Here is a 23,719-nt window from a genome sequence, read left to right as displayed (position 1 = left end):
TAAATGAAACATTTCAAAATGTATTAGATAGATTATCTTTTAAAAGGTTAAATCTCATTACAAATTCACAAATAGTTAAAAGGATGAGCAGAGATGGGTAACCTATTAATAACGCCTACAAGTTTTCTTCATGAATCTTGTGATTATACTCTCTTGATCCTATCACCTTCAGCTACCAGAAATCCTTCACTGGCTAGCGTTGCGACTGCCTTCCTTACCTGTTTTAATGCGTCACAACAACAAATACTTTGTTAGTTCCTCTGTCCTTTAATGGAAAGATCAAAACTTTTGATATGCAGCAAAAATATTTTATTAATGATGATGACTCACATCATGAAGATGGATTTCGGTGTTTATGTTGCCTCCATGCTTCTTCAGTTCTTCCAGTAACTGCACAACATTTCACATTGTACTAAGAATTGTTTCTATTAAAGTAGAATGATTTGTTTGCTTTGGGGGATATAGCAAATAAGGAAACTAAAGGAGTAAAGCATGAATACCTCCGATAAGCGCATTGATGATCCTCCTATTTGCATCTTCTCAAGAGCTATGTCTCGAACTGACGACACAAAGATATCACGTCTCATTCTCTCACTTGCTGACACTCCAGTATTTATCAGGTCCATGTCAATGGTCCCTTCACCAAAATAAATACAGGTGTTTTATTGTTAGAGTTGGTATTGAATGCTAATCTTTTATCCTCATGATCATATAACGGGTTTGAAAGTTACTGTGAAGAAATTACCTGTGGCGTGATCGGTTGCTGATTGCTGCATTGCAACTCTGAGAAGTCGAAATGCCTCGTCCACGTCATGTTTCTCGACCTTTATACATCGCAAGAACCGTTTCAGTTGGTTTGTAACGATTAAAGGAAATTGCATCAAAGACTTAAAATACGAGTTTTTAACTAACCCATTCGGAGAAGCGCATCCGAGCCAAGGCCTCACTAAGTCTGATCAAACTTTCAATCTGCCTAGGAGTTGCTGTTATGACCTGTGCCAAGATTCAAAGAGTTTCAAGGCGTTAGACTAATCATAGCCTTTTTATGAGCTTTGGTTACAACGTAGGAAACATATTGAAGTTTCTGAGGGCACACCTTTTTGCTACTACCGGCAAACTTCCCTGCTTTTCTCAGCTCAACATATCCTCGGGTCAACTCCTCTGCAGCTTCGTCTGATAGTTTAGGATGAATGTTCTTGCGGGCATAGCTAACGTAAGTTGTCAGTGTAGTAATATCTATAGCTTCCTCCTGAGCACTCTGCAGATTGACACAAAATGGTACCATTGAAGGAAGATCAAAGCAAAACACAACTATCTGACAACATATAATACACACTGACAAAAGATATAATATAAGACCTCGGCATTCTCAAAGTGTAAGGCCACAATATGCTTCGCAAGCCTTCGGTCAGTCTGCTCATCGGGCTTGTCAAGAATCAAATAGATCAAATCGAATCTAAGAAGCAAAATGAGATAAAATTAGTAAAACCAACGGTGATGAAGATGAGGGAATAATTTGACTTCAGAAAAATAATGTCACGTTGTTTGAAGGATTGCAGCATACCTAGAAAGCAAGGTTGGAGGAAGGTGAATATTCTCAATAACAGAAAGCCGGGGATTATAGCGTGAGCCACTAGGATTTGCACAAGCCAACACAGAGGTTCTGGCATTTAGAGATGCAATAATACCAGCCTTTGCTATCGAAACAGTCTGCTGTTCCATCACCTGACAGATAAACAATATTTATCAGTAGTGCAAATCTTATGTACAAGATACTCCATTAACAAGGGGCACCCAGAAACTGTAAGCTACGACTTTGAGCAAGGTTAAGAAAGATAAGGTAACAAACCTCATGAAGCATGCTCCTCGCACTGTCAGACATTTTGTCAAATTCATCAATACAACAGATACCTCGGTCACTAAGAACAAGAGCTCCACTCTCCAAAACCTAAACAAGGTAGCATTCACGTTAAAAGGTCATGTTTACGAAGACACTGAAAATGCAACGAGAAAGCCAGCTGAGTACAAAAAGATTGAAGACAAGATTAACATACAGTTTCTCCTGTCTCAGGATCTTTAGCTACATAAGCTGTCAAACCAACAGCTGAGCTACCTCGCCCACTTGTATAAATTCCACGGGGTGAAAGCTTATGAATGTACTGGAGCAGCTGGGACTTGCTTGTACCAGGGTCACCAACAAGCAAGATGTTAATGTCACCACGAAAATTGGCACCAGATGCCAAGTTCAAAGCATTCCCTCCAAAAAGCTTCACGATTAGAATTTGCCTCAGTAAAAGGAACCAATGTTGTTTGGACTTTGCTAAACCATAAGAAAATATCAAAAGCATTGCAGAACCTGGCACAGAAGACCCTTTTTAACATCATCCAACTCCCAGATGTTTGGTGCTAGTGATCTACTAAGTCTCTCATATATATCTGGTTGTTTAGAGAGTTCCTGAAACTTCCTCAGCTGAAATTAACATGAAACTTGGTTGGAATAGAGGGGCGGAGGAATAAGTTACAGAAAAAAACATCTATCTAGTTGAAAAGATGACGAACCTTCTCCTCATCTAACTCGACATCTTCATCGACTCTACGCAGACTATTATCAACATCCATAGGATCCTCAGCAGACATTCTTAACTTACTTGCTTTCTTTATGTGAAGGCAATCGATGTAAGTCTGTACTCAACGTTCATAAGAAAGCATAATGATAATGTCAGAACGTAATAAGAATAAACAGGAATTAATATCAGAAGAAAAATAAGATGACATGCCTTAAACACAGATTTCACAGTCCTGTGAGCAGGCCCCACTCGGACAGTCATTGCTCTGTAAATTCCAGTGACCTATCCAGATAACAAGCTTTGTTTGTCAACCAGAATCACAGTAACACATGTACTACCCTCATAAAATTACTGCACTTACCTCAATTCTATCACCAGGCTTTCCATTATCAACTAGCTTATCATGCAGCAACAAGCTAACTGTGTGAGGTGTTCCTCCTTCTGGAATCTCATCAGGCGTTTCCTGAAGCCTCAGAATCTGCTTATCGGCAAACCTGATACACAAATGAAGAAGGTAAGTAACAGGATTATAAAAAGAATCAGACAAAATGACAAATTATATGGCTAGAATTTACCTGCATCTGTTGTGCACTAGTGTCATGGAGTTCTTGGCCATGCACTCTTGTTTCAAGCAAGTTGGAGGCTCGCTTATTTTGCCTAACAATCAAACAAACATTAGGAGAAACCATGCAGATATATACAGAAAACGATAAGTCCAAGTGATTAAATTACCTCTATCAACGATGATGGGGTCAGAGAAGTATCCACAAACAAGGCATCTAAACACAGCTTCCCTGATTTCAGGAATGATAGAGCTGCTCCGAATTATCATACCTTTCAAAGAGATCATCTTCTCGATATCTAACGAAACAAAACCACACATCCAAACATAAGCTAAGCTAGCTACTATAGGAAACCAAGAAACCAAAAAATTGAACTATACTAACCAGATGGATTGAGATTTCTCATTGAAGTAGATGTTCTGAGGTTAAAAATCCTCACTTGAACATGTTTCTCGAACAGAGGATTAATCGTGGAAACAATATCCATCAGCACAATATCGAAAATGGCGAGAACTTCCAAGGGATACCTAACCATCTTGTTGTACAAATCAGGATCATAATCAAACACATCAAAGGCATCAACATCAATCCACTCTCCTTCAATTTCAATCACTTTGCGTATGGAAGCCATATACTTCCCTTCTCTAAACAAATCACCACTGTTCTCTCTAGCTTCTCTAAAATGCTTAACGAACAATTCAATCGCAGATTTAACATCCTGCACACTGATGTTAGTACCCCAAACGAAAGTCGGAGTAGCATCGTCGGCACCGTCTTCTTCACCGTCATCTGAAGAAGGCATCGGTTCGTCAGATGGTGTCCCTGGGTCTCCGCCGCCGCCGCCACCTCCGCTGCCGCGTACTTTTCTTCCTTTAGATCTGGCGGCGGAAGGACGAGATGTCGGAGGAGTGGAATTGGATGAGGGGACACGTGGTGGAGGAGTAGCGAACTGCGTGGGAGTAGAGGACCTTCCTCGGTGGAGACGGCGGAGAGCGGCGGGGGAAGAGTAAGTGTTTCCGAAAGGGCTTGAAGCATTTTCTCCGGGAGAAGAAGGACCTGAAGTAGTGAGATTCGTCAAAATCATAAAACAATTTCAGAATGAAAGAGAGATAGAGAGAGAGAGAGAGAGAGAGAGGAGTAGAGCTAGTACCGTCGTTGGGGTTGCCGGGAGAAGAGTCGGAAGCCATGGCTGATCGGGAAACTGAGAGAGACGGAGTGAGAGGTTTCTTTCGGCGCTTCTTAGTGAGTAGAGATGAATTAGGCGGGACACTTCACTCGATTTTGGCGCCATTGTTACATGGGCTTTAAATGGGCCTCTAATTTATTGCGTCTAGAATGCCTATTGATCCCAAATCTTTTAACCGGGATTTTTTTTTTTTTTTTTTTTTTTCTGAGACTAATAAAGAGTTGTTGTTAGTTTCGTTGAGTAAGAGATTCCCAAATCTTCATGGACTAAAAAGTGTTAGTGAGTAGAGATTAAATCCACAAATGAACTAAAGAGTGTTGGTTGAAGAAACTGTTCATGGACTAAAGAGTGTTAGTTGAAGTAAACTGTTCTACATTGATTCTTCTACAAAAGAAAGAGGTGACACAATTCATGTACAACCTAAAGATCGATTTTTACAAGATTGCAGAAACTGAACTATCCAAGAACAAATCAATGAGCAAAGATCCAACGCTACCAATTACACACACACAAAAAAAAATGAGAAATCTAAACCGTTTCATTGATGAATTTTTTTCAAGAAATCGAACGGATCATCATCTGAAATTGATGCCAAACCCATGCTTGCCATGAACACACCCAGGTTTCAACTGTGAATACGACGAACACCTCTTTCCCAATTTCTGAATCCTCTGTCTTTTAAGCTTATTGCTCACGATCCTTGGAACAAGCTCATCATCAAGATCATTGTAGTAGTCATCTTCATCATCAGTATCACCATCATCAAGATCATTGTAGTAGTCATCTTCATCATCATCAAGATCATTGTAGTAGTCATCTTGATTGATACAATCTCCAATACAGTAACGCGAACCTTCACCAAGAGACCCATCCGCTGGCGACAAAACGAATCATCAAGAATGCGAACAACAATACCATCATCTTCTTCTTCTTCAGTTACGTTGCCATCGACGAGAACTAAACCATCCGCGACAAGATCATCGGAATCAGTCTCCAACGTGAGCGTGCGAGGCGGCGGAATCAGAGAGCGCGAAACGTCCGAGGAGATGATGTCATCGGAGAGACTCTCGACGGCGGAGGAATTGAGAAACTTCGGGAGATCGAGGACGAGATCGTCTTTTTCCTGATTCGCCATTTTCACCCTCTTTGTGATTTGATATTCGCCGGAGGAAGTTTGTTACAGACTCTGTTTGTTTCAGTTTCAACTCTTTTTCTTTTTTTTTTACTCTTGAGGAAGAAGAGGAAGACTCTATACATGCGTGCTGTTTGTAATATAATAAAACGTCATGAAGTTCTCTTGGATAAAATCATAACGAAATGTAGTTTAAAATCTCTCTTGCGGTCTTGCCGTCTGTATCCTCTTATTGACCATGCGTGCTGTTTATAACCAAAGAAAACGTCATGCAACTCTCTTGTAGAAACTCATAACGAGATGTAGTCTAAAGAAAAGTCATGTCGTCCCACTAATGTATTTATGTTTGTTTCACTCTTGAAACTCATAATTACGCAAATTGACAAGGTCACAAGAGGAAGCATTAGACTATTCTCATTACGAAATTTAAATGTTAGATTGCTAATCATATGTTTGCGTTGTGCCTGATGACTTCTTCTTTTGCAAGTGTTGTTCTTTGGCTCAGAAATCTTCAATCAATTTAACTTTCTTTACCCTCTAAATCTTTGATTGTTTATATAATTTGGAGAATTGGGTTTATGGGTTTAAAGTTTAAACTCACGGAAACAAACAAAAAAATTCCGACAACTACTTTTCACACTTTCTGTAGCATTGTGTTACACTGACGTTAGCATATCATATAAGACAGACGTTAGAAAACTAAATGATGCAAATGGAAGAAATCAATAATCCTTGGATTGACATCATTCTCGGTGCAAATTTCATAACCTGTCCTAGTAAGGATGATGGCAAACTAGATCACAGAAACAATAATATTCTCTGATCGCCAGAAATAATAATATGGCATATTGGTGGGTTTCAAGTAAAAAAATGACAAGTTCCCAATTTGGTTTAAGGCTGTAAGCACAGAGCAGCGTTGACTGTTGAGTGTTGGGATCGTCCTAAATCATGATACGAAGAACGGCAAGTCCCACTGCTGATATGGACACAAGTGTACCTATGCAATATTTGATGACCTCGTACTTTGAAGCTTCTAATTGAGCTCTCAGCGCATGAATCTCCTGCAAAAGCAAAACATATTATGTCTTCTCATCTTCCTAAGTTCCAGTGTATAGTGAAGTTCATGAGTAAAGGAAACTGTTGCTATGTACCCTGTCAAGTTTGTTTGTGAGGTTTGTTGTTTCCGTATTCTGATTAGCTAGCTCGTCACGTATTCGACTGTGAGTTATAAAACAGCCAAAACCAGATTACCAAATAATCTAAGTCAAGCCCTAAACCATTTGCAGATGGCTACGTTTGGTAAATATTCAAAGAAAGAGAGTACAATGCAAAATTTAGAGCTTTCTTACCCTCTTTCAAGATTCAAATCCAAGCGTTGTCCAGCTGTGACCTTATCAATTTCGTACCTGTTTCAAGTGAGAGGTCTTTACGTCTTGGTTTCAGATTGGTTAAAAGCATATTACAAGGCGAACTATGGTCACAAACCTTAGCTCACTTCGCATCTTCTCTATATCGCCTCTCAATTTTTCTGTCTCACGTTGCAATACAGTAAAATGATGCTCCTTTACAAAGAATGGATAAGAGTTGGAATCATAACTCCTTTTTACTTTGTGGTACAGGGAAGCACAGACAATGCTATCGTGCATAAAATGTTTACAGTAAATGTTGGTGCTACATAGTTTAACACAACATGACATGAAAAAGTACAGTATAATGGGATGCAATCAACACATTTTTACTGAGTATTCTCGCTACACATGCCTAAGACTCCAACTCATAAACGGCTGCAACAAAAAGAGTTCGAAAGAAACACTACACAGACCTTCTTCCTACATAAAACTAAATTACTCAGAGAAAAAAACACAGCTTTTCATGTGTTATCGTCCTGAACTCCTCCACAATATAACCCAAGAAGTACCTTAAATTTTCTACTTTCAAAGTAACACAACCTCTCAAACTAATCCATATCCATAACGGGCATAAAGAGAGCATAACAAAGATGCAGAAGATGAATAACTTTAAACGCAAATACCACACTCCAAGATATATTTTTACAGAACATAAACTTTTGCACATCAATCCACAAAACAGCCACGAGGTTTTCAAGGTTCTGAACCACTACTAATCAAAAACAACCACTAATGTATGCAAGATCAAACTATTAACAGGTGTCGATGTTACCTGAGAACTTTTTACTTCAGACTTAAATTTTGACAGATTTGAATCTTGAATCATTTCAATCTGCAACCACAAGAAAAAGTGAGTTTCAGATAACATAAACAATAATGTCCCACAAATGAATGAACAGTAATTAAAACTATCTCACCTTCTGCATTTCTGCTTTTGACACAAAAGACTCAGATACATTTTCCAAGCTATCATTCAAAACCTCAGTGATAGCAGAAGTTATTGCCTCAGCTTGTTTCGATGGAACACCTTGAGCTTCAAGACTTCTCACCTTTCACCACCAAGAAAAATGAAAACATCAAAACAAACCCAAGGAAACTAACTATAATATTCAATTCATTGCTTTCTCGTGGAGCAACTTAACATACTAGAGGTTCCAAACACTCTTAATACTAAAAATTCATGGCAAGTTATAGATCTAGGCTACATAGAGAGAATGAAAACAGATGAAAAATTACCAGAGCCAATGTATCAACGAGGAAGGCACGTCTCCCATTAGCTTTCGTGAGTTCGGAAAATGAACGGTACGGGAACGGACGACGATCAATTAATCCGAGAGAGGAGCCGAGACCTCGAGGTTTAGCGAGAGAAATCGCTCCCAATAGAGCCAAACGCTTGGACAATGTCATCGATCAGAAAATTGAATTAACCGGAAAATTCAGAAAACAACGGCTTAAATACCTAATCGCGTAACAGATTTGGGACGGAGGATACGGCGGTTTGGTAACCGGAGAATCGAGAGAGATAGGATTTGAGAAGCTTAGGACGACGAAAGGGTTCTTCTACTTCTCTCTGGGGTTTGATAGATTGATTTCTTTCTCTTCTCTCAATGGTTTTGGTGTTTAATGACAGATTTACCCTTGACCAGTTTCTTTAGACATACCAAATCACAAGTTCACATCACAACCCCATTTACGTGCGGGCAAAGTTCTTTTTTTTTTTCTAATTTTCAGGGAATAGCGATATTGGGACACGTCATCATATCATGTCACGTAAGCAAGCTTTGACAAACTTGGCATGCCACGTCAGCAATTGGACTCTGTTTCCGACCCAAATAAAAAAAATCAACTTGCTACTGATTACTGAATAGCGAGCGATAATACTTCTTCACAAGCTCATGATTTTGTTTTTCATCTTTTTCTGCTTTTAAAAACATCTACCAAATCTTTGTAATTACTTTTCTTTTTGTTGATTAATAAATTTAACATTTCAAGGAAAAATGAAGAGACAATTTTAAAGGATTTTTTATTTTTTTTTAAAAAGGAAAAATTACAAGAGATTGAATAAATATGCAAGTCAAACGTCCTCATCGTTCATATGGTGATCACTCTCAAGCTCTCGTTGTGCATGAGATCTAAACGATCGTCCACCGTGAAAGATTTGGTTATCGCATGACCAATTACTACGTACGTACCATCCATTGCCTCTCTTACTTTGTTGAGTAACCAATGCCATTAACGATCGAATTAATTGTTTAATTTTTGTGGCATTGGTTACTCAACCAATATATAAAGTATATATACTGATAATGCTTCAAGTGTTCTTTAACCTGGTTTAACCTTAGATAACCCCTTGAACCTCTCCTATCTTAGAGCCGAGGAATTATATAAAATCAGTAGCAACGTCGTCTCCACATGTACATTAATAATGGTTTTAGTCAAGTGGTTTAATAATAGTGTGATATATGGTTTTTACGGTCTTTAACCATGATATAAGTGTGTTTTTTGAGTCTTTTGATGTTTTAGAGTCTTAACATGTTTTTTAGAATTTTGGCACGGATGGAGCGAAACAGAGTAATTTGGATGATTTTGGAGCATTTAACCGGAGGAAATCAATTTGGAGTCTGATTATACGAAGAGCATCGACCGACACCACATGAGCATCGGTCGACACCCATGTTTAGTCGAGACAAGTCTTCAAATTTGGAAGGTTTACAAAGTTGCCCGATGTTTTCCATAATTGCAGCACAAGTCCCTGACGTGTTATAGGACATATATATAGTATTTTTAGTTTTTAGAAACCCACAAGTTATTTTCTAGCAAGTTTTATTTTCTGCAACCCTGTGAGATTTTGAGAGCTTTTGGGAGAGATAGATCTGAACTGCTTTGAGAGAAGAATTCATAAACTCCCCCTTTACTCTTTTAATATATATTGCATGTTATTCAGAATTATGTCTTGTTCTTCATTAAACATGTCTGAGTAGTTTGCTTGTTAGGTTCAAGGTTTTTCACAGGGATTTTATGATTTATTAGATCTGTTTATTTAGGATTCATTATCTTTCTAGATCTTCATTATAGGTTGTTCTTCATATTAATTCTTTATTGGCCATCTAGAATTAATAACCTAGGAAAATAAATTGATATGAGAATATAATTAATAAACGGAGAAAACTTTTTGATGAGCAAAATTACTTCTTGCAAAGAGATTTGATTTAGTAATTTTGTGAACAATCTAAACATGTTTTTAAAGCTGATTTTTAACCGAAAATTTTACAAAGAGATTTGGATTTCTAGTTTAAAATTTAGATAATATTTGCAGTGAGAACTGATTTATTTTACAAAAGTGTTTAGAGTTCTAGATATGATTTTTAATTGTTTAAATCCTAATTAATTTATTGATTTAATATTCCATAATTTCCTGAGAAATTTCCTAAACCTGGCTTTTTAATTCGTACTACAGTGATCTCTTAATTTGAGAGAGTAGATCTAGGGTTTATCTAGGGTTTAATTTGAGCATATCAGTGCACATGATCAAGTTGCTAGCTGGTTCAACGTTCGTACGTCACTTTAACAACTTAGGTGTTTGTATTTAACGAAGTGCAATATCATAAAATCACACTGATGATAAACGCAATATTTGGACATAATTGTTTCGTCCATCCATAAACTCAATAAAAAGGACCAGAACTACTATAACAAGTCTTTTGTTTTGGGTATTAAAAAATCAAAAAGAAGTCTTTTTAAACAATGTAAACATGCATTCCCATATCCCGGACCGATAAGCCATATAGTATTTCATTCTAAACTAGCTTAGGGGATTATGTTAGAACTAAGAACCCAGTGATTCAACGGATGAGTATTGTTCCTATCCATATTACGAATACTATGATCTTCACATCTACAATTTTCTGAAACACCAATTTAAAACATATATATTATGACCTATGATCTGAGGTGAATTTTATAAACTGAAGTTTCCCGAATAAAAGAGAAAGCAATATACCTTATCAATCTTCACCATATCTTGTCGTAATTTTTGTTATCTCTTGTTGCACAAGAGTAGAATCCTGTTCCTTCACAAGGTGTGTTATGAAATATGAACCCATAGTAATAATCACATATAAGCACTATTTTACCAAAAACCAAACTATTGACAAATGTATATATACGTTACCTGAGAATTCTTCAACTGGTTTGTATCTTTAGTGAACTCGATCGGAAATTTGGCGGTACGGGAATGGAAGACGATAGGAGAAGCTAAGACCTCGAGGTCTAGCGACCGAAAGCGCGGACTGAGCCCCTAACAGAGCCAGACGCCTAGACATGCTCATCGGAAATCTCAATAACAACAACCTAGAAAACCCTTTTTCTTTTTCAAAAAAAAAAAAAAAAAAAAACAACAACCACGAATCAAAAAAGCAATGTTAAAATATCCGAATGGATACGACCCAAAAATCTGAACCCGAACATATCCGAAATATAAGTGCATGCTAATAAAGTAATCATATGTTGCTAATATATTTAAATATAATAAGCTAAGTGCCCAAAATATTATGAGTATTTCAAATATTTTGGATATTTTTAGGTATATTCGATTATTTTTAGGTAGATTTATGTAAGGAATTTTGATATTTTCAAATAATTTAGAAGATATCATATGGATACAAAATGTTTTTATTTTTGGATATTTGGGTAAGCTCTGATCCAAATAGAACCCTAACTAAAATTTTTAAAATATCCAAATGGATCCTAAACTTTTGAACCCGAAAAACCCGACACAAACTCAAATCCGACCCAAATACCCAAAAAGCCAAAACCTATAATTGACTAAGCAACATGTAGATAACGATACTACATGCTAATGCTAAACAATAAGTTTGGGGAGTCCCAGTCTTCCGAAACAACTCAGCTGGCGCTTAAGACACACCTTGTAACAACCAGAACTTATAAAACCACACCTTGTAAAGAATCATAATTCAGAAAATTCTAAAATCGTCTTCATTTGTCATTATAAAAGAAACGAACAACAAACAGTGTTTCAACTGAACGATACAAAGAATAAACCAATAGTCTAACAATCCAAACATAATTAGAAAATACAAGACATGGTCATTTCAAGAAACTAAATACACACTCCCTTCTTAAAATCCTGCACTGATGAGAATTTTTCTCGTATCGTTAGAACTCAACTGGTCTTAACTTGATCTAGTTGAACACATGCACACTTTAGAAGAGGAAAAAGATGTGAGGTGAATGATGAATCTTTTCTAGGAAGTTACGAGACACACAAACTAACATTCATCACAATTGACAACCCACAAAACATGTTAAACAATCCTATAATAAGAAACTAAGTTGTGGATAATTATCAATGAAAATGCAAGAAATTAATCATATTCCTAGAGCGAAATGTCGGAAATTCATTGGAAAAGGTCGGCAGAGTTACATATATGAATAATAATTACTAATTGTTTAAAACATAAAAGAGAAGATTGTTTATTAGAAAGAAGAAGACACAAATGCAATGTAGTTTGAGAAAGAGAAACACACGTAGTAAGATCGATCAGGCCGATGGCGGAAAAGATCCCGGGAAGTGCTTCTCCATGAATTCTTGTAGAAGGATGAGCGACTGACGGGTCTCTTCGTTCTGCTTTTCCAGTTGCTTGTATCTCAAGTCTTTTTCCTCTACTAGCATATATAAGAGGTTATGGAACAATATCACTGCTTTTTTTTTTTTTTTTTTTTTTTTTTAACCATTTTCTATTAGCCAAGAAAGACAAAATTAATATTTGGGTTTCTTGAAGTTACCTATTTGGTTTGGATCATGAGTGCGTCTGGCTTCTAGTAAATCCAACTCGTGCGAGATGATGGCGGCTATTATTATTGACATGCAGAAAATTGCAGGTAGGCTGAATATGCTAAACTCTTTTTTTTTTACAGTTTCTAATTGAACTCTAAAAACGTAACGATGCTGCATATATATGAAACCACCAAAACAAAAACCATTTACGGCAGTGAAAAGAGTGTAATATTAAATTTTGAGTAAAGGAATCAAGCTATACCCGGCCATGATCGCTGAAGAACATTTCAAAGCTAACCCTATTTCAATTAAGCGAAAGTTCTTTCTTAGGTTTCCGATAGGTTAATAAACTCAGTAACGTTGAGAAAAAACATGGTCACAAACAGACCTGTTCTTGTCATGCAACATGGAGCTTCTGCCTTGTAATTTTTCTATCTCGAGTTTAGAATCATCAACAGCCTTCAAAAATAGGAATTTAATAAAGAGTAGGGAAGCATTAATCAGCATTAAATCAAACCGCACAAGAGTTTCAAGGTTCTGTCTGAAACTTGCGAACAAGCGAACAAGGTATGTGTTACCTGAGAACTTTTAGATTCTTTAGTGACCTTAGAAACTTGGCGACAATGAATCAAGTTGTAAGAGGAGCCATGACCTCGAGGTTTAGCTACAGAAAGCGCGGATTGAGCCCCTAACAGAGCCAGACGCTTCGAAAAGGCCATCGATTAGACCGGTAAGTGAAATCAATCAAGTCAAAACCGCTCTAAATTAAGGAGGAGACACAGATTGGGGAATCAGAGTGTTGAGTGCGTGAAGAGAGGGTTTCATAAGAAGACGACAGGTTTGATTTCTCATTGGGGTTTTTATATGTTGGGCTTTGTAATGGACCTGAACATTGGGCTATTTTTGAGTTCTCATTTTCTGTCTCTCACAGCTTCTCATTACTACATAAGGGACATGAAATTAAACCAACAACTTATAAAAATAAAGGGAGTAAATGAGGAGCAAGTGCAACAAAGAACACGGCAAGATGTGGTGGTGGCAAATGACACAAGTTGACAAGCAAGCGAGCAAGTTCAAGTTGTCCATAAACAAGAATTGCATAACCCAATGGGAAGCCATGACTCATGAGGAACATAAACATTTGAATTAGAGGTTTTGAGAAAAATTGCAATGAAAATAGAGATTGGGAAGAGAGTGTCATAAAACCGTCAAAGCATAAAATGGCCCTTGATTTATTTTATAGTTGCTTAGCAAGTTAGCCTTGTAAAAGAAAAAGAAAAATGATACGAGAAAATTAAAGAACTGTTTACACTATTTTCATTCCAGAAAAGATGAGTGAAGGCTCTTATTAAAGATCTTCAAATGAAGCACAAAGATATATAGTTTGGAGTTGAAAGATAAGATCATACCATCTCTCTCTCATATGAGTGATGCCTCTTAAAAGATCTTCATATGAAGCTCAAAGTTATATAGTTCGGAGATCAAAGAAAAGAGCATAGTAGCATACACACATCTCTCTCATATGACCAGTTTGATTTATACAATAAAATGCACCTAAACACAAGTGAGGATCTATTTATTTCAAATATTAACGGAAACTGAATGTAAAACCTCAGGGCTATATAAGAGAGGATCAGTTGTCATGACGGCTTCCGACCACTCAATCTTCCCCCAAATCTCGCCCGGTTCACGTCTCTCCAAAGAAATTTCCGCGCACCAAATCTCCAAACCCTCATTAAGACCAACCACAACAATATCCCAGAACACCACAATGTTTCCACCAAAGTTGCTCAACTTGCTAACACCGGCCTCGAACGTATACGAAGTGGGCAACTCCTCAATCTCTCCATCAAAAGGTACCGTTCTAGAACGCGAATCATAACCGGAGACATTCCTCCGCAGTGTTTTCAAACCCTTCACTTTTGTCCAAACCATGCCCTCCGACTCATGACATTTCAACTTCTCAGCCTCACACCAAAACAAATATCCCATTGTATCACAACAGTACAACAATTCACCTATCAAACAAAACTTTTTGTTTATTAGAAGAGAATCATAATTACCTTTTCCCCATTTACCTTCATTCGGCGAGTAATAGACGCTATTACCCCCCTTATTCACCGCGTAAAGGTTATCATCCACCACCACACTGCCACGGATCAAATCATGGCTTTGATTCCAACCTGGACTTGGTAGAATATTCCAACTTTGCGTCTTCGGGTCCCACGAGTCCATGTCCTTGCATCCTCCAGACACGTATATTTTACCATCTACAACACCAGCCGCTGCAGAAGCGCGAGCCACTCCCATAGAGGAGACCTGATGCCACTTGTGAGTCCTACAATCCAAAACCAACACGCTTGACGTGTTCTTACCGTTTATTTTCCCACCGATTACATAGATACCCCATTCGAGTACCACGACTGAAGATTCCGAAGGTTGAGAGGGGGACGAGGGAAGGAGACACAGCCGGTTAGTAGTCATATTCTTGGCGTCTCGGGGTTTTCCAAGGCGGCAGATCAACCAGCGTGTGGTTACTGGTCCAGGAGGAGGGGAGCTTAAGCATACATATAGGGACATCTCAGTGCAACCCATCAGCGATCGCGTCGTGTACAAGTCAGGCGAAACCACGAGAGACCTATAACGAGGGGAGACCAAAGATAAGGCTGCATGGTCCAATCTTGAGACTCGGGCAAAAATGCTCAGAGCCACCGCATCTGGAATCGAAGATAACAGAGCTTCCTCTTCTTCCCTTTTCTTATGCGGTGGCTCTTGGGCGGTGGGATTGAACATTGTCTAATGTCTATTACTGATTTACTGTTTTGCCAAGAGAGAACACTTTATTTTTTATATGAACAAAGTCTACCGTGCAGAAGATGACTTAACAAATAAATGAAAAGTGAGAATGAAAGGAAAGTGAAAAATATTCTATATATATGTTTTTCTTGGTTATGAAGTAAAATTCTCATTTTTATTATTTTCATAGATTTATCATTTATGAATGAAACAGTAATCTCATATCTTACCTGTCAAAATCTACCAATTGATATGATTAACGTGTTATCATCTCAAGCTCTATTATATATATATATATATATATATAGTAAAATCTCCATAAATTAATAATATAATAAAATTTATAATCATTTAAATTTAGGGCAATTCTCTAGTACAAATTTAAGTTTTTGTTCCAAACCTAACACACACTTCATTTTTCCAAATTTAGCACACATGCTCTAATTAAATACTAAAACCACTAAATTATTAACTATATTATTTAATAAAAACTTCCATTTTTTTTTTCTCATAAGTGTTACCATTTTATATATAACAAAGTGTTGCAAGTGTTACAACAGTGGAAACTTCCACTTACAGAGCTCTATAGACTTTCTAAACTTTCAACCATGGATTAGATCAAACAGATTCCACTAATCCATTTTTCTAAACTACAAAAGTACAAGCCATTCCAAACTTTTACTTCTGATTTAAAGATAAACTAAGAGTTAACACCATATTGCTCATCTTGGATATGCACTTACCAAAAAAATTTCAGACCATATCCACTTATTCAAGACCTTGGCTGCATTCTTTGAACCTAAGCAACATTTCCAAAAAATTGTTGACAGGATCAGTAGAGTGTCAAAGCTTTAACGTTTCTTTGGAGGTTTCAGAATCCCTCCCTCATTATGCTCATGAACCTTTTGCTTTTGCTTCCTTCGTTCTTCCTCATTCTTATCAACTGCTGAGATTTTGCGCTTTAAATCCTCTTCCATTTCATAATTCTTACCAGATTCATCTTCATCATGTCTTCTGGAACATTCTCCAACTTCAAACTTCCTTGCATCTCTGGAAGTTATCTCATACTCACTTATTGGAGTTATATTAGAGCCTATTGATGTTTGATTGCGTCTCTAAGGAGTCTGAGGAATTGGTACAGCAAAATTCAGAAACTTTTCATCTCTTGAAGGATGAAAATAAGGACTTGCAGCTGCAATCTCATCTGGGTTCAGAGGTGGCATATCAACTCTTGGAGGTGGACGGATAGGTACCGGAAGGGAATCATCAGAATTATGAGCTTGCAAATTCATGTCTGACCTATGGAGCTCATCATGCAACGCAAATCTTTCTCTCCCATCAGTCAAATTATCTGCAGTACCAGTGTTTGTGACAGGTAGAGGTTGGAGAAAAGGACAATAGTTCCTGAGATGAGTGAACCTCAAACACCTGCTACAAAATCTTCTTAGACGTTCATACTGAAACCTGATTACTGAGTAGTAGTAGCATCATGAAAGGCCAATTCCACCACTTCACCAAGCGCTTCAGCTATTTGTGTTACAGTTTCTTCACAAACATAAGGAAGAGGGATTCCTCTCATCTGAACCCAGATATCTATTGTTGTGAGGAAATCAAAGTCAGGAAGGTCCTCCCACCTCTGAAAAGCCACAAACCAATTGTTGAATATCCATGGTTCCCTTCTTTGAACTGAAATAAGATCCACCTCAGATTGGAATAGAAACTGAACAAAAGTATCATCCAGAACCCTTCCATGGACTCTTGCTGCTAATCCCCAAATTCTTGGTAGCGAAGAGATCACAATAAAGAGGTTTTGAGCTCTCGGGTTAAGGGGTCTAGCTATCAAACTTAGCCTATTGCGAGCCACCGTAGCTGCATAAGCCTCATGAGGGACAAACAATTCTGGATCTTCTCTACGCATAGCCAAATTTTGTAACTCATCCCATAATTCATCCGCCATAATTTAGAGAAACAGGAAAGCAAAAAGGAGATTGTGTTTCTCTACCCACTCAAAGTAAATATATATAGTAAGAGGTCAACGTAAAATAAGATATATGAAAAACTAATAATAAGATAAAGGAAATAGACTTTAGCATATCTTGTAAGAAAAGATATGTAAGGGAAGGAAAGGATAAGACTGAAAAAGGGTTGAAAAGAGTGAAACCGTAAAAAGAGACTAGTAAGAAAAAAGTATTATAAAAACCAGAAGACAACAAAATTTTTTTGTCACAGACGGGAAACGTTTCCAACATCTAAAGTTTCCTTATTCCTTAAACCGACTATACTTACTAGACACAAGAAAAATTTAACCTCTTCTATAGTAAAATAGTATAACCCCTATCTCCCTACTAATTAACCTTTTCCTCTTCAAACAGGTTTCCTAGCCACTGTGGATGACCCTTACCAACGTAGGAATGTAACCTTAACCCAGTTATCACACTCATTGCTATTTCAGAAGCTCCTTTATTGCACTTTAAAGGTTCAATCCACATAAACCAGTTAGGTTTATCCTTGGTGAAACTTAAAAGTTCAGCAATATGACCTATTAAAGCTGGCCACTCTTTTGGTTTATTTAAAGCTTTAATAATCTCAGAGGTAAAAGCTCCAAAGGTTACATTATCTAAATGGTGCTTATTCATACTATCTAATGCCAAGCCCAACTCCTAAGTTTAGCATCAAAAAGAGAATGTACCTGAGAGTATGATCTGCGACTATGCATTAAAACTAAGCCCCTTGAATCTCTTACCACCCAGGACGCTCCAGATAATTGTTTTTTCCTTGACCAAGCAAATCCAATATTGCACTTGAGCTCTCCCCAATTTGGAGGAATCCACTTTTTTTCCTTGGAATCTTCACTATTCCTTGATTGAATATCTCTATTCTGAGCTAAACTCCATTGTTGACAATCATCATATGCTTTGTCGACAATTCTATTTGCCATCGAACCAGCTCCTTCAAACAACAGTTTATTTCTGTTTTTCCATAAAACCCAAATAATCCAAGGACTTACAGATTTTAACTGTTGAGGCATGTCTTGATTCTGAGATATCTGTATCAAATGATTCATATTTGTGTAAATAGAATCCCCAAACCCATTCACGGGAGATGGCAGAATAGAAAGTGCCCAAACTTGTCTAGCCAATGGACATTGAAACAGTATACGGTTGATTGTTTCATTTTCCTCTCCACACATAAGACAACTATCTGCAACCTGAATACCTCTTGTTCTGAGTCTATCTTCAACAGCAACTGCTCCTCTTAACACCTTCCAGAAGAAAGTTTTAATCTTTGGAGCAGTTAGTATCTTCCATATACTTGCAAAAAGAGGATTTAAGGATGGATTTTCCGCAGCTTCTCGATACAAATTTTGATGAACTTTTCTACTAATTAGATCATAACCAGACTTGACTGTATATAAACCGTTGTTTGTACCAGCCCAGCAAAAAGTGTCTTCTCTCGAGACCAAAGGTCTTCTTCTTATCAAAATCTGAATATCTTTCCAGAGAAATAAATCTCTTAGCATATTCAGATTCCAGTTCTTTGAGGAAGGATCAATAATCTGACTCACTTTCATCTCAATATCTATCAGAGCCTGTAGATTCATTGGTCTTCTATTTTGTCCATCAAAAAGCCACTTATCTATCCAAACCTTAGTTTGCTCACCATTACCAATAACCCATGTCAATCCTTCCATTAGTAAATCTCTACCATATAAGATACTTCTCCAAGCATAAGAAGGTCTAGTTCCATTGGTTGCATTAAGGATATCAGTATTCAGAAAGTACCTGCTCTTAAAAATTTTATAGAAGAGGTTGTCTTTCTCATTAAAAAGTCTCCAAGCTTGTTTGGCTAGTAAAGCTTGATTGAAACACTGAAGGTCTTTGAATCCAATTCCACCTAACACCTTAGGCATTGTTAATCTCTGCCATCCTATCTAGTGGATTTTCCTTGAGCTTTGCATATTACTCCACCTGAAATTCATCATAACACTAGTCAGATTTTTGCATAGACCTTTAGGTAATTTAAAGCAGGTCATTGCATACACTAAAAAGCCATAGCAATAGACTTTAACAAAATCTCCTTTCCCCCTTGGGATAATGTCTTTGCATACCAACCTGTCATTCTCGACTGAAGCTTTGCTTTAATAAACCCAAATAATTCTTTTTTTGATCCACTTAAGCATTCAGGTAACCCCAAATACTTCCGAGTTCCTCCTTCAGTAAGAATGCATGATCTCTTTTTAATCCAAGTCTTTGTTTCTTCTTCTACTTTTGCCCCAAAGGTTACTGCTGACTTATCCAAATTAATAACTTGACCTGAAATTTGTCCATATTTAGATAAGCACTCCATGATCTCTTCACATTCTTCTTTATTAGCCTTACACACTAGAAGAGTGTCATCAGCAAATAACAAATGATTCACTGAAACGCCAGCATTGTTAAACTCGATGCCCGAAATTTTACCCATCTTTTCAGCCTGATTGAGAATATGGATTAAAGCCTCTATACACAGTACAAATAAGAACGGGGAGAGTGGATCTCCTTGTCTGATCCCTCTTCCTGGATTAATGTGACCATAAGGCTGACCATTGATTAAAACTGAATAAGAGACAGATGATACACAAGCCATGATCCATGATATCCATTTCTGATTAAAACCAAGAGCCACCAGAATTCTTTCCAAAAAGGACCACTCTATTCTATCGTAAGCCTTTGACATATCCGTTTTAAACACCATAAACTCCTTGGATATCTTCTCATTTGTTCTCAGATTATGCACAATCTCATGGGCGATAAGAATATTATCTGAGACTAACCTTTCAGATACAAAGGCCGATTGAGTCTGAGAGACTATATCCGGTAAGTGCTTTTTGAGTCTTGCGGACAAAATTTTGGATATTATCTTGTACAACACCGAACACAGGCTAATGGGTCTAATATCTGTCATCCTCTGAGGGTTTATGATCTTGGGAATGAGACACAAATGAGTATGATTCCATTCCTCTGGAAGAACTCCGGTGTGAAAGAAACCCAATACTTCCTTTATAATTTGTGACTTCACCAAAGACCAATGTTTCTGAAAGAATAATGCAGTGAACCCATCCGGACCTGGGGCCTTCTCACTATTAATTGAAAAAACTGCATTATAGATCTCCTCTTCCGTAACATCTTGAGTTAGCTCCTGATTCATGACTGATGACACTTTAACTTGAAAACCTTCCAAATAAGCACTGGTAGAACTTGGATAAGAAGAAGTAAAAAGATTCTCAAAGAATAAGGTTGCAACCTTTCCTTTTTCTCTATTTGATGTCTGTTCATTTCCATTCTCATCCAATAGAAAACTCAAGGAATTTCTCACTCTGTTGAAATTTACTACTGCATGAAAAAACCTTGTATTCTTGTCTCCTTCACACAACCATTTCTCTCGAATTTTTTTGTCTCCAATAGGCTTCCTCTTCACTGTAAGCGAATCCCAATTGTTCTTTAATAACCGCAATTCTAGGCCAGCAGGGAAATTGAGCACTTTTATGATCATCTAGCTCTTTTCTCAACCTCTTGATTCTATTCTGAGAATTAGTATCAGAAGTTTTTTTCCAAACACTGATAGCTCTTCTACATTCCGCAATACTAAAGATAGTAGAATGGGTACCTTTAGAGATTTCATTATTCCAAGATCTGCAAATAGCTTCAATACAAGCAGGATTATCAGCCAATCTTTTGTCAAGGCGAAACTGTCCTCTAAAAGTTTCCTGATCATTAATAAATTTTACCAGTACCGGTCTATGATCAGATCCAAAATTCTCAAGGAACCATTGATGAGAATTTGGAAACATAGAAAACCAAGAGGAATTTCCAAAACATCGATCAAGTTTACATTGAACCCATTGATCATTCCGTGTTCCTCCCCACGTATAACTATTCCCTGAGCTCCCCAATTCATGCATGTCACAGTTCTTCAACATATCTTGAAAAGACTGAAATGAAGAGATCAAACGTCTAAGGCCACCTAACTTATCCTTATTAGAAAGGATTTCATTAAAATCTCCTATCATACACCAAGCTTCTTTCCTATCAACACCAATACTACTCAATCTTTCCCACAAAAGAGGTCTGAGATTCATCACCGGATGACCATAAACACAAGACACAAACCAATTTTTATTATGTTGTGATACCTTCAAGTCTAGGAGATTTTTGTCTTCAAAAAGAATTTCAATCTCCAAATGATTTTTCCAGAAAATCGCCAAGCCACCACTTCTTCCTTCCGGTTCTACTGTATGCACATAATCATAACCAAGCCAACTAAAAATTTTTAAAACAAACTCATCTGAATTCATAGTCTCCATGAGGAATAAAATATCTGGGAAATGATCCTTTCTCATCTCCTTTAGATGTCGAATTGTCCAAGGATTCCTCAAACCTTGGCAATTCCAACTTAAGACGCCTTACTGATCCAACGGCGGTTCACAAGGAACCACCGGATTATTATCTGCCTTCATACACTTTGTATACACTTTCCTTGTTGATTGTGCTTTCCTTTTAAAGACTTTCTCAAACTGATTTTGAGAGAGTAGTTCACTAACCTTTTCCTTCATAGGTAGTTGTTTGACCTTTTTAGCTTTTCTAGAACATGAAGTTTGCATCTTCCTTTTGTTATTCTCTAGTGGAACTGTTCCCGAAGAACTAGCCTCCATACTTCCTGTACTAAAGCCGAGAAGAAGATCCAAGTCTGACAAAGCTTCTGACTCATCTTCATCAACTGATTTTAATACCACAAGGTTACTTTGATTTGAAGCACTTTTCATCGCATCGGCCATTATTTTTATATCCATAGAGTTCTCCTTCGGTTGCTCTATATCTTTCAGAGCGATCCCTTTCAATTTTTCTTGATCCTTAGAAACCAAGGAGGAATGTTCTTTTATAACTGACTGCTTGAAAGAGCATCTATTCTTCTCATGAGTTAGTCTTTGACATTGAAAGCATCTTTTCCTGATCCTTTCATAATCAAAAGAAACTAAAACAATCTCCCCTGATGGTAACTGTACTTCTTTAGAATTACGCAAAGGATTTGAGACATCTAACAACACACGCACCCTAACATAGTCTTGAACTTGAGATTTCTCCTGATCGAAGACTACTTGCAAGACTTGTCCCACACACTACGCAATCTCTTGAATCGTGTCTTTAGTGTAGTAGTTAACTGGAATATTACGAAGACGAATCCAAGCCGGGAGTAGCATCAAATAATCATGCGGAGGTTTTTCGATCCATTTCTCCATCACTACACACCAATCATCCTGAGTCCAAACTCCTTGTTTCAAAACTCCTTCTAAATCTTCTTCAGACTTAAAGAAAAATTGAAACTTGTCTTTTGATAGAGCAATACCCCGAACCCTATCATATAGTCTCCAAATTCTTGGCATATCCAATATCCAATTAGACATCCTTTGTTCTCAGGATTCAGAAATCTACCCATAATACTACAACTATTTCTTTCGCTTGAACAGAACTTGGGTTGATTAGAAAGGACCAGAGGAGTATCATCTGCAGAAATTGAGATTTATGAGATTTCACTTTCACCACGACCTCTCATCGGAGAACGATGAACCAGTTACACTAGCAACTAAGCTCAAAGCAAGTATCCCAGATTTTTCGCCAATCGATTCTCATCGACGATTGTTGTCACTGTGTTCTTGTCGCCGTGTTGTCATCGCCGTGTTTGCGTAGCCGTACTCTCACCGCAAATCTGTTCTAGCGTTATCGATCTCGTCGTCTCGTGTTATTGTTTGTGAATTTGATTGATACGATGGAGTCTGTGAAATGAGTGAAAGAAGAGCGAACAAAACCGACAAAGGACACATGAGATTGGGTGGACCTAATGGCTCCAATAAACTAAGGTAACCAATCTTTTATGTTTAGGTTGATTTTTTGTAATTTCTCAAATAGTCAATGTTCAATTTCATGTTTTCTTTTTCTTTTTGGGAGCACGAAGCTTGACAGAGAAAGTTGTATTTGTAATTGGTCTCTGATTTTGCTTTGATCTTCATATTTTCTAACACTCAAGAGGTTTGTTTGTTCGTATTGTTCTGTAGACTGAATGAATGATTAAGTTTGACTAATTTGGCTCAATCTATTAATAGGATCTGATCAAAGGAAAATATACACTTGTTCCTGTAATTTAATTCCAGCAAAAGAGGCGAGTTGATTCCAAGATGGTGAAGACATCCTCTCGAGTGGTAAATCCGAAATGTGATTCTGACTATTTGTAATGA

General features: G+C 37.4%; 5 protein-coding genes and 1 pseudogene across 7 annotated transcripts; all 6 read right to left on the bottom strand.

The window, feature by feature from the left end:
• On the bottom strand, positions 1-4,554 carry LOC104766943 (DNA replication licensing factor MCM4-like). The gene is made up of 18 exons (XM_010490915.3): positions 4,281-4,554; positions 3,515-4,186; positions 3,300-3,428; positions 3,143-3,224; positions 2,929-3,061; positions 2,778-2,849; positions 2,560-2,682; positions 2,357-2,470; positions 2,055-2,267; positions 1,850-1,948; positions 1,565-1,725; positions 1,360-1,456; positions 1,097-1,258; positions 913-993; positions 746-824; positions 501-637; positions 331-390; positions 1-218 (listed from the first exon to the last, which is right to left on the bottom strand). The coding sequence occupies exons 1-18, from the start codon at positions 4,315-4,317 to the stop codon at positions 144-146; spliced, it is 2,526 nt and encodes an 841-aa protein (XP_010489217.1). The 5' UTR covers positions 4,318-4,554; the 3' UTR covers positions 1-143.
• Positions 4,555-6,152: 1,598 nt separating this feature from the next.
• Positions 6,153-8,553, bottom strand: LOC104766944 (protein fmp32, mitochondrial). 2 transcript variants are annotated; one of them, XM_087503287.1, is made up of 8 exons: positions 8,317-8,544; positions 8,094-8,249; positions 7,775-7,906; positions 7,630-7,689; positions 6,934-7,010; positions 6,798-6,854; positions 6,600-6,666; positions 6,153-6,509 (listed from the first exon to the last, which is right to left on the bottom strand). In XM_087503287.1, the coding sequence occupies exons 3-8, from the start codon at positions 7,781-7,783 to the stop codon at positions 6,390-6,392; spliced, it is 390 nt and encodes a 129-aa protein (XP_087359413.1). In that variant the 5' UTR covers positions 7,784-7,906; positions 8,094-8,249; positions 8,317-8,544; the 3' UTR covers positions 6,153-6,389. The 2 variants fall into 2 exon arrangements, with proteins under 2 accessions (XP_087359413.1, XP_087359412.1); XM_087503286.1 differs by having other exon boundaries at positions 8,094-8,553.
• Positions 8,554-12,417: 3,864 nt separating this feature from the next.
• Positions 12,418-13,062, bottom strand: LOC147920689 (uncharacterized). Its single transcript, XM_087501861.1, has 4 exons — positions 13,043-13,062; positions 12,917-12,953; positions 12,663-12,825; positions 12,418-12,542 (listed from the first exon to the last, which is right to left on the bottom strand). The coding sequence occupies exons 1-4, from the start codon at positions 13,060-13,062 to the stop codon at positions 12,418-12,420; spliced, it is 345 nt and encodes a 114-aa protein (XP_087357987.1).
• Positions 13,063-14,085: 1,023 nt separating this feature from the next.
• On the bottom strand, positions 14,086-15,547 carry LOC104768102 (putative F-box/kelch-repeat protein At3g24610). Its single transcript, XM_087503323.1, has one exon. The coding sequence runs from the start codon at positions 15,445-15,447 to the stop codon at positions 14,236-14,238; it is 1,212 nt and encodes a 403-aa protein (XP_087359449.1). The 5' UTR covers positions 15,448-15,547; the 3' UTR covers positions 14,086-14,235.
• A 742-nt stretch (positions 15,548-16,289) lies between these two features.
• LOC104766945 (uncharacterized protein At4g02000) lies at positions 16,290-17,407 on the bottom strand. Its single transcript, XM_087500775.1, is given in 2 exon segments — positions 16,290-16,921; positions 16,924-17,407. Coding segments are annotated over 2 exon segments (840 nt in total). The 3' UTR covers positions 16,290-16,565.
• A 3,676-nt stretch (positions 17,408-21,083) lies between these two features.
• LOC109130956 (uncharacterized) lies at positions 21,084-22,998 on the bottom strand (annotated as a pseudogene). Its single transcript, XR_015590641.1, has one exon. The product of XR_015590641.1 is annotated as an uncharacterized LOC109130956 (transcript).
• Positions 22,999-23,719: the final 721 nt, after the last annotated feature.

Source organism: Camelina sativa, chromosome 19 (assembly GCF_030686135.1).
Source record: "Camelina sativa cultivar CO46 ecotype springtype chromosome 19, ASM3068613v1".
Lineage (NCBI taxonomy): Eukaryota > Viridiplantae > Streptophyta > Magnoliopsida > Brassicales > Brassicaceae > Camelina > Camelina sativa.
This window is presented reverse-complemented; position numbering and strand designations above follow the sequence as displayed.